Source organism: Argentina silus, assembly GCF_951799395.1.
Source record: "Argentina silus genome assembly, chromosome: 7".
NCBI classification, from domain to species: Eukaryota; Metazoa; Chordata; class Actinopteri; order Argentiniformes; family Argentinidae; genus Argentina; species Argentina silus.
Window position 1 is genome coordinate 20,723,157 of NC_139661.1, and position 10,053 is coordinate 20,733,209.

At 42.4% G+C, this 10,053-nt stretch overlaps 2 protein-coding genes across 3 annotated transcripts in view; both read right to left on the bottom strand.

Annotated features, from left to right (window-relative positions):
- Nucleotides 1–3,565, bottom strand: part of pip5k1bb (phosphatidylinositol-4-phosphate 5-kinase, type I, beta b) — a 49,127-nt gene extending 45,562 nt beyond the window's left edge. For both annotated transcript variants that reach the window (XM_083672977.1, XM_083672976.1), the window contains exon 1: nucleotides 3,352–3,565. The gene's annotated coding sequence lies outside the window, so the exon portion shown is untranslated. The remainder of the gene's footprint in view (nucleotides 1–3,351) is intronic.
- Nucleotides 3,566–3,919: 354 nt separating this feature from the next.
- Nucleotides 3,920–7,518, bottom strand: LOC310807691 (uncharacterized protein). Its single transcript, XM_083674256.1, has 11 exons — nucleotides 7,389–7,518; nucleotides 7,076–7,186; nucleotides 6,739–6,978; nucleotides 6,618–6,656; nucleotides 6,397–6,429; nucleotides 6,284–6,298; nucleotides 6,130–6,159; nucleotides 5,324–5,369; nucleotides 5,175–5,207; nucleotides 5,012–5,080; nucleotides 3,920–4,581 (listed from the first exon to the last, which is right to left on the bottom strand). Exons 1-11 carry the CDS (start codon nucleotides 7,405–7,407, stop codon nucleotides 4,560–4,562), a joined length of 657 nt encoding a protein of 218 aa, XP_083530382.1. The 5' UTR covers nucleotides 7,408–7,518; the 3' UTR covers nucleotides 3,920–4,559.
- Between the last annotated feature and the right edge of the window lie 2,535 nt (nucleotides 7,519–10,053).

A 10,053-nucleotide genomic window follows, 5' to 3' on the forward strand; every position in this document is an offset into this window, starting at 1 on the left:
CCATAATGGATCCATTTTACTCCATGATGCCTCGTCCCTGTTCCAAACCGTTGTGGGGTGTTTACGATGTGGGGCTGAGAGTGATTGTGTTTGGAATATTGGTTGACACAATGTTTGGGCTGGACTATGCAAAAGGATGGGCTCGTGGTCAGTGCTTGATCGGCACAACTTCAGTGTAGTCGACAGAGGAAACCAACACATAGAAGAAAGAAAAACGCTTCTTCGCTTTCTCACTTGAGTGCCGTGTCATATTGTACACACATCAAAACAAATTGTACATTGTACACACACAACATTGTACACACAACAAAGGTGGCAAGTGTGGTTTGTCTGTTTCCTCCTGAGGAACCTAGAAATAGCTTTGCTGTGTGTCTCTCTCTCTACTTCCTGCAGCATTTTCTCATCATCTGCCTATTCTGGAACGCCTTTATAGAATTGTAGAGAAAACCTTCCTTGCCGCTCTTTAACCATGGTCTTTTGCACAGGAGAAAACATCCAACTAGAAAACATCCAATTAGAAAACATCCAATTAGCCGTTAAGAAGAAGTCTCAACAACATGTGTGACTGAATGGGGTTCTAACATGGGTCTCCCGCATGGATAAAGCCTAAGCGACAGCTCTGTGAGGTAACGCATGTCTTTAGGGTCTTAACAAGTGGTATCCTATCCTATATTCATCGATTCATGCTATTATGAATCGACGATTCATGATAGCATCAGCATGAATAGATTAATCCCCCCCCCCCCATGAACATTGTATGGGGCCATTGGGGATGACCATATCCCTCACCGATCCAGCGGAGGTATTTCACATCTTCAGTCCAGTGGTGCCCTCCACGGGGTGACCTGTGGATAAGACAGGGTGGAGGGATGGTCCGCCTGCTAGCTTCAGCACAAGGGAGGAATGTAACACACTACCGCAAAGAGATGTGCTGGGCAGTGATGCTACTGTATGCTAGGCTAGGATATTATAGGCCTATAGTGTCATATGCAAGGGGAGTGAGGTGTAGCTAGGTTTGGCTAATATAGCATTTAGCACACCACTGTGTTAAGATGGGGGGGGTATGCTAGGCCAGTAGGATGTAGTATACTGCAGTAGTATGCTGTAAGAACTGTGGACTGGTAGACCTACAGTACCAGTCAAAAGTTTAGACACACCTTGCCAAGAGTGTGCAAAGCTGTCATCAAAGCAAACGGTGGCTACTTTGAAGAATCTAAAATATAAACCATATTCTGGTTTGTTTAACACCTTTTTCTGTTTACTACATAATTCCATAATAAAGGAAAACCATTGAATGAGAAGGTGTGTCCAAACTTTTGACTGGTACGGTATGTGCAGAGTGAGTGAATCTATAGCCCAGGCTTTTCCTCACACCCCTGCTTACGAGCAAGACTTGCTGCTTGAGTTGGGAAACAAACAAGGACAAACACTGGAGCAATCTGATCGGAGCCCAAGGCTACTGTGAACCTCCCTACTTGGCAAACACACACCCTAACATTGACACTGCACACACATTTACTCTCAGAGACTGGCAAGGAGAGAGACAGTGCAGAATATGAACAACAATAATTGGCTAGTTCTAATAGCTACGATAGAAGGCAAGATAGAACAGAGATAGAACAGATAGAACAGAGATAGAACAGATAGAACAGAGATAGAACAGATAGAACAGAGATAGAACAGAGATAGAACAGAGATAGAACAGAGATAGAACAGAGGCAGTGTAGTATGATAAGGCCTCCTCTTCAGTGTCCAAGAAAAATATTCAACTCCTATCCTATCCTATTGATGTTATTGAGACAACATCGTGTCTTATTGTCTGTCAATGTTTTCTTATCCTCTAAGATAGCAGTAGGCTGCACACACACAGATGAGGACTGGGGCTGTCAACAAGCTCATGGATTACATGAATAAAGATATAATTCAGTAGACACATTAATTGCTCCTGAGGACATTATTGCTTCCATGGACGCAAACACTGTTGGAACTTTTTTTGTTCCAAGGTTTGTGTTACCTTGTGACCCTGCTCCTTCGTGACAGCATAGTGTACAGAACCGCCTGTTTTCTCGTCTTAAACACATCAGTGAAGAAGGGGATATTTTACCAAGATGCACTGAACTAAATTAATCAGACATCATTCATCATTGCCCATTCTGAGAGTGAGACCTAAGTAGGAGAAGATCTTTCGGAATGTCTCAAGTTTAAAATGAAATTGCATAACTGAATAAAAAGACGCATACACCACAAACATTTCTCAAATTCTGTGGTCATTACGAGAAAGCGAAGGGCAGACGCACATACACAGACTTCCTTCTAAACTGTTTGAGGAACCAAAAATGAGTTCTGACTACGTCAGCAATGCCTTAAGCAACTTATAACCACACCAATTGTGAGTTAAAGTGTGTCTACTGTATTGAGGCTCCTAAAAATGTTCAGTCTACATGATTGTGCGTGTGTGTGTGTGTGTGTGTGTGTGTGTGTGTGTGTGTCTGTGTGTGCCTGCATTATAATGAGTCTATTATCCCCCCATTCCTCTTCTACTGTCCCATCCCAGGTGTTGAAATACCCCAGGCTTCCCAGAGAGCCCTTGGCCTTGAGATACTGGGAACGGTCCCTCAGCCTACACTGATAACATGGTCACACCACAGATGGTGAGAAAATCAACAGGAATGAACTGTATTGATCTGTTTAAGCCTTATATTCAGCTACAGCAGAGGGCATAGCCACACAGAAAACTAGTCTACTGTATTGAACTTCGTTGATTAGACATACAAAACTGAACATCCACTACAAGAAACAATAACAGGCATACGATGGGGAGACATACTGTATATGCAGTGATACTTCACCGGTGACAACTGCTCTGTGTTCAGAAACTGACAGCTCATGTCGCAACATCAAGTTAACCCAAAGACGACACTTCCCCGCAACATTACGTAATTTTCACAATATTTCCAAAATTATACTTTCTCAAATCAGAGCGAGGTGTTAAGTGGCTAAAATAACAAAACATATAGGCTATTTGTCTTTAGACCACTCGAAATACATTATTTGTTGTTTGAATAATTTCAACTCCGCTTAACGCACCAGAAAACCAATTTCATTGTTACCAATTTATATCGAACACTTCAATGCACCCAGTTTGCATTAAATCGATCTGCAAACCAATACTGTCGGGTACTGTTGACATCTGTTGATGAGATGTAGTGATAGTCTGAGATTTTCACACCAAGAATAACATCCCTCTGTAATAGACACTCGAAAATGTATCATCGCACAACAAAATAAAGATACCTATGTGGACAGGTAAGGTGAGGACTCTCAAGCTTGTTAATAATATCGACATCTTACCCGCTGTTCGTTCTCTTTTGCGAAGCGATGTGGGCTAATAATGTTGATTCAATTGAAGGTTTGCTTGTTTTGTCATTTTATTCCAATCCCCGAACGGTGATAACTGCGCGGGAGAGAGTGAGCGGCAGTGCGGATCTTTGCCTGTATGAATCAATACGGAGAGAGGGACAGTCTTCTCTGTCTGAGCCAGTAGCTCTCTCCGCCTCTGTCTGCATCGAAGTGATCAGTGCACCAACCCTGCTTACAGCTGAATTCGTAATGCAGGGCTTCGAGTCAGCAGTCCAACAAGGCCATCTACAGCGGAGTTATATCTATACAGCACACAGTAGAAAATACTTAACTTTTAACAGAGCTGGAGAACAACGTCATCTTGTGGCTAAAATGCTGTAGTAATCCTGGTTACAATTATGGTGTAGCCTACAGCTGCCTGGTATTTCCATAAACAAGTATACCATTACACTTTTTCAATATTGGTTAAAAGTCATTTATTAGTTCACACACTATTTGGCCAAATAGTATGAGCAGGTAAACAGAATTGGACATTCGTAATTGACTATTGAATGGGGAATGATATTAGAGAGGAATGGATTTGACTTAACTCAAAGAATGGATCTAGAACTTGAATTAAATTGGTGACATTTACAGGGAGGTAACTAAATTAAATAAAATGTTGTCTAATTGACCCCACCCTAATAGTAATAATAACTTCATCCAGCCTATTCAGCACTTTTCTTAATGTTACAAAGCCCTTCACCCAAATAGAAAATAACCCCAAAAAAGAGACGCAATGATGAAAAAGCATACAGATCACTTATAAAAGGTCTAAAAGTAGTCAGGTTAGGCAACAAACAAACAAATTAACTGGACTATGGCAACTCAGATACTGCAATTCAAATACCATTAAGGCAAGTTTATAAAGAAAACACCTCCAAAATCTGGGCCTTAAGCCTTCCATGTTAAACAGTATGTGCATAATAAAATGACATCAGTAAAAAGCTGGAAAGAAAAAAACTCTCCGCCATCTCTCGGTCAACGACAGACAGTGAGCGCATGACTGAGTGTGGAGATGAAGCATCAAAGCTGATCGTCCTGCAGGAGATGAGGTGTTGTGAGTGTGAAGCTGATCGTCCTGCGGGAGATGAGGTGTTGCCCATCGCAGAACCAACAACGCAGTCCGGTATTTCAATGACCTCGTCCGGTCCAACATTTCAACCACCTCCGTTCTCATCACTATGAAAACAACATACAGGTCACTTTAGACTGCACGGTGTACATAAACTATAGTCAGTGGATAGGCTGCCAAATAAGACTTAAACAAATGTATTTGTTGTAAGTCACTTCGGATAAAGGCGTCTGCTAAGTGCCATAAATGCACAGTACCAGTCAAAAGTTTGGACACACCTTCTCATTCAATGGTTTTTCTTTATTATTTTCTACATTGTAGATTAATATTGAAGACATCAAAACTATGAAGAAACACATATGGAATTATGTCGTAAACAAAAAGGTGTTAAACAAACCAGAATATGTTTTATATTTTATAATCTTCAAAGTAGCCACCTTTTGCTTTGATGACAGCTTTGCACACTCTTGGCAAGGTGTGTCCAAACTTTTGACTGGTACTGTAAATGTAGTCAGTAGTATTAGTATTTTCACAAACCTTGCAGTGTTCTCCACAGCTACCTCCCCGTTTCGATTCCTCAGGGGATTCATCACCTCCCCATCAGCTCTGTAGCAGCAAAATGTAATTCTGAACATGCGATCTATGATATCCTTAATCCATCGATGATCAAAATTCATAATCAATCAATATTGTCACTAACCTGTGTGCATTGTCGCACATCTGCATTTTTCGTCTGTGGGAACATAGAACAATATTTCAAAGAGAATCAAAGCTTAAAAGTTGTGTGTGTGTGTGTGTGTATTTTCAGAATGATAAGGATTCAGTTCAACACAATATACTATACAGTACCTGATCAAGTATACAACAGCAACAACAGCAGCTACAGCAACAATACCTATAGGGTAGGTAGACATGCCCATTCATCATAATATTAACATCAAAAGACATAACACGATGACCCTACCATTAGGGAGGTTGGATCACAGTCCTACAATTATTTAACTGTGCTGGCACAATGAAAAAAACATTTGAACAAGTTACAGAACTAAGTATAAAATTAGAGAGAATTAATAGTATTCTGAATTTACCTAATGGAAGGACGACGCCTGCAGGACAAGCATTTCAGCGTTGAAACAAAAGTAGCAGAAGAAGAAAGCGCTATGAGGAGACCAGGCCAAAAGCAGCAGCAGAAGCAGCAGCAGCAGCAGAGGTAGCAGCAGCAGCCGCAGCATCCGTAGCATCCGCAGCAGCAGCAGAAGCAGAGGTAGCAGCAGCAGCCGCAGCATCCGTAGCATCCGCAGCAGCAGCAGAAGCAGAGGTAGCAGCAGCAGCCGCAGCATCCGTAGCATCCGCAGCAGCAGCAGAAGCAGCAGCCGCAGCAGCAGAGGTAGCAGCAGCAGCCGCAGCATCCGTAGCATCTGCAGCAGCAGCAGCCGTAGCATCCGTAGCATCCGTAGCACCCGCAGCAGAGGTAGCAGCCGCAGCAGAGGTAGCAGCCGCAGCAGAGGTAGCAGCCGCAGCAGCCGCAGCAGAGGTAGCGCTCATTCACACCCTGACAGGCAAGCCAAAATAAATACAAGTTTATCATATAGACATACAGACATGTAGGAGTGAGAGAGATAGAGGGCAACATTGAGTTCACTATAACTTCTCACCAAAAACGACCCAACCGGCAATGGCTCCAACTGAAGCCATGGAGAGAGAAAAGTGGAAGTTAACTTATTCATGGAACATACAGACAGATAGTTAATTGTTTAGAGAGTGATCAAAAAGGACAGTTGTGTTACTAATTATTATTTTATGGCTTACCATTAGGAGACGTATCTGTGTAAAGACGAGAGAAACCCATAAGCAACAGGAATAATGCTTTCATTCAAAACAACAGAAATCCATTTAGTCCTTTACAAATTCTTTTAGCTCACCGTTGTGAGGTGGAGGTAAGGAAGTGGTCTCGCCTATGCACAGTATCGAACAAGAGGAGGGTAAAGTACAGTGAATAGGCTGCCAAACAAGACACTCTAAGGAAAACATTATCACGAAATGTAATGTGACATGTTTTTGTTTTTGATACACAGATAGATTTTCAGAGACACCCAAATTGAGGGAGAGCGTTGCACAGAGACTGAAACCCAGTGTATTTTACCTCTAAGGTCTTGAGCAGTCTCTCGTGATGGTGGACAGTCTAAAAACAAGAAACAAGTTCAGAAATGTGTAACAGTTAAAGTAGACCATACATCAGGTAGACCACACATACGTGTGAATACCTATCTCTCCAGACGGGACGTAGGCCTCTTCAGACTCCATGTCGCATTCGGTGCCCTTCTTAACCCCAGGCACAATTGCCTGACCTCCATGCTGGCATGGAACCATGGGCTTTAAGGAAATGCTAGCACAGTAAGGCATCTGGGCACCTTTCAATATTTCTTCATCGTTAACCCAGATTCTTTTCACAACAGCAGCACAGTCTGCTCCCTTGCAGCCGATGCACACAGAATTTAGGAGACCTGAAACGGAATGCACCAATGACATAACACAATGCAATGGGACAGGTACAAATATCTGGTTACATCAAATGTTGCATAAATAATAACAAAGACTCACTTTTGCTTGCATTGATTGGGAGACTCTCAGCGGGGCATACCATCTGAGACACCACAACGTTGCAGGTAATGTAAATGCCAATGATACGCTGGTAAAGTGGAACGTCACTGGCTGTTTTGGAGACACAAACAAGCGTGCATCGCTGTAACACTGACATGATAATGCTAATATTTGGCTGCCAAAGTTGCTCCCACCATTACGACATCATCCCAGAAACGGAGACAAAAATAGGTTTTCAGCTATATTGGTGACACAGATAAAATGCATATCACATACAGAGTTTGCAGAACGTAGAGTCCACTCCAAAACTTACATGGGGTCCTGGAGGGCATTTTGGTAGTCACTTTTAGGACGGTCAGCAACCATGAGAAAGCTTTGAAGATCTTTCCACAGGTGTCTCCTGGGAAAGATGTCTCCCTGAGATGCGGCTTCTCGTCGGTTAAGTCTGCGCAGGACAGCCAAGACAATTCATCGACTGACAGACTCACTGCCTTCGGAAACGCTGGGATGTACTATTGATATGAAGTACTATGACGAATTAGCGGGATCTGAAACATCTACAAACAGGAAGTACAGTAATGTCAATTTCTTGCGGTATGCCTTGCGGTACGTCATGCGCTTCCACTGGGTCATTGGAAACAGTACATTTACCTGTCAATTCCTGTTATCATCACTTACTGCAGAAAACTGTCGGTGTTTCTGTCAACTGTCAACTGTCTGCCAACATATGGTCTTGGAGGCACAGCAGATCTCATTACAGCATCTCCAGAGTGCATTTCTTACTCATTCACACCCTGACAGGCAAGCCAAAATAAATACAAGTTTATCATATAGACATACAGACATGTAGGAGTGAGAGAGATAGAGGGCAAAATTTAGTTTTTTTCACTATAACTTCTCACCAAAAGCGACCCAACCGCCAATGGCTCCAACTGAAGCCATGGAGAGAGAAAAGTGTAAGTTAACTTATTCATGGAACATACAGACAGATAGTTAATTGTTTAGAGAGTGATCAAAAAGGACAGTTGTGTTACTAATTATTATTTTATGGCTTACCATTAGGAGACGTATCTGTGTAAAGACGAGAGAAACCCATAAGCAACAGGAATAATGCTTTCATTCAAAACAACAGAAATCCATTTAGTCCTTTACAAATTCTTTTAGCTCACCGTTGTGAGGTGGAGGTAAGGAAGTGGTCTCGCCTATGCACAGTATCGAACAAGAGGAGGGTAAAGTTCAGTGAATAGGCTGCCAAACAAGACACTCTAAGGAAACGTTATCATCACTTACTGCAGAAAACTGTCGGTGTTTCTGTCGACATATGGTCTTTGAGGCACAGCAGGTCTCATTACAGCATCTCCAGAGTGCATTTCTTACTGCGAATTAATTAAGTTTACATTTACCAGACAGTTTCGATATAGTTTCTACCTTCAGGCCATAAGACATTTGAACAGCTAACCCTAGCTGCCCACCTGTACCTAAGACAGCCACCATCACTGCTGCTATTTATTAATGTATTGTTTTTGCTCACTTTATTTGACATGAATGCCTATTAAACTTATTGTCTTATGTGCTATTATTGTCTTTTTTATTCTTACATCCTGATATTGCACTGTTGAGAGGAAGCTGGCAAAGTAAGCATTTCATTGAACCTTTTAAGGGAAACGTGTTGGGAGCCATTTTAACACAGTTCTGGGAAATTTGGTAGTTATGGGAAATTATTACCACAGCAATAGAAATAGCTATCATGTGAAGGGGACCTGTAATTTTCTGCTCTTGATGAGTTGTTAATGTATGCCATTGTATGTTATTGGGAGTAATACACAATGTTTGGGTGATAACAATGGTAGGGATAGTTTAGTTGTCAACCAAACATTGGGTATTATCCAGTTAAACCTGTCTGAAAACAATGCTTGAATGAACATCAAGACCATAGGCCTACAGTTGTAAGTGGCAGATTGCTATCAGAACCAGAGCTTGTTTGCAGTAGAGCAGAACTTATTAAAATCTGAAGTAAGCAGAGCCTATTCTTCATCCAAAGACAAGCCCCAAACACTGGGTTTCACTCCCAATCAAAACGGTCTGTGAACAATATGATGCTAAGGTGAGTATCAATACTAGGTTGTCCAGTAGCAGATTATTATTATCAGAACTAGGGGTGTGTGAATCAGAGCAGAGTTGATTCAGGGCAAGCAGAGTGTGCCTGTGTGTGCGTCTGGTGCACGTCTGGTGCACGTCTGATGCAATGAGCTTCCCGTCAGGACTGAGTCACTTCCGATCTTCCACAGCAGATTAAAATAACTCCTACAGACCGCTTCACCCTCACTACCCCCCCCTATACTAACCCTAACCCCGAGTCCTCTTCTCCCCTGCCACCCCCCTGTACAAGTTCTCTCCTGCTAATAAAATATATTTAAAAAATGTTTTTAAATAAATACATTTAAAAAAATAAAATAAAATTAGCCTACTGTCATTACGACTGCCAATGGCCCCTGGTGTGAGCATTGGTTACTTTGTCTTATGATGACTGTTGGATAGATGATTCACTTACTTAAACAAATGTATTGTAAGTCGCTTTGGATAAAGGCGTCTGCTAAATGCCATAAATGTAAATGTAAAATGTGCATGCGTGCGTAGCAGGGTGGGAATTTCACGACGGCCACGACGGCCATGGCCGTCGTTGCCCCGTACTTTGGCCTTGATGCCCTGTGAAAAAATTTTCAATTTACGGCCAAGGTGGCCTTTGTGCCCCAGTCAAAGTTCCAGTGTAAACAACGCTAGTGACGCGTGGTGGGCTTTTATGGAATTACAGCCACCCTAGTGCGCACAGTAGGCTAGTCCCGTCTGTGGATCAGAGCGCAGTAGGCCAGTCCCGTCTGTGGATCAGAGCGCAGTAGACCAGTCCCGTGTCTGTGGATCAGAGCGCAGTAGGCCAGTCCCGTGTCTGTGGATCAGAGCGCAGTAGGCTAGTCCCGCGT

What these genes read in the sequence shown, in the direction of transcription:
- LOC310807691 (XM_083674256.1), bottom strand. An exon ending in CGTCCCGTCTGGAGAGATAG is followed by an intron (nt 6,657 to 6,738) that starts GTATTCACACGT and finishes TCTTGTTTTTAG; the next exon opens with ACTGTCCACCATCACGAGAG. An exon ending in GCTGTGGAGAACACTGCAAG is followed by an intron (nt 4,582 to 5,011) that starts GTTTGTGAAAAT and finishes TTGTTTTCATAG; the next exon opens with TGATGAGAACGGAGGTGGTT.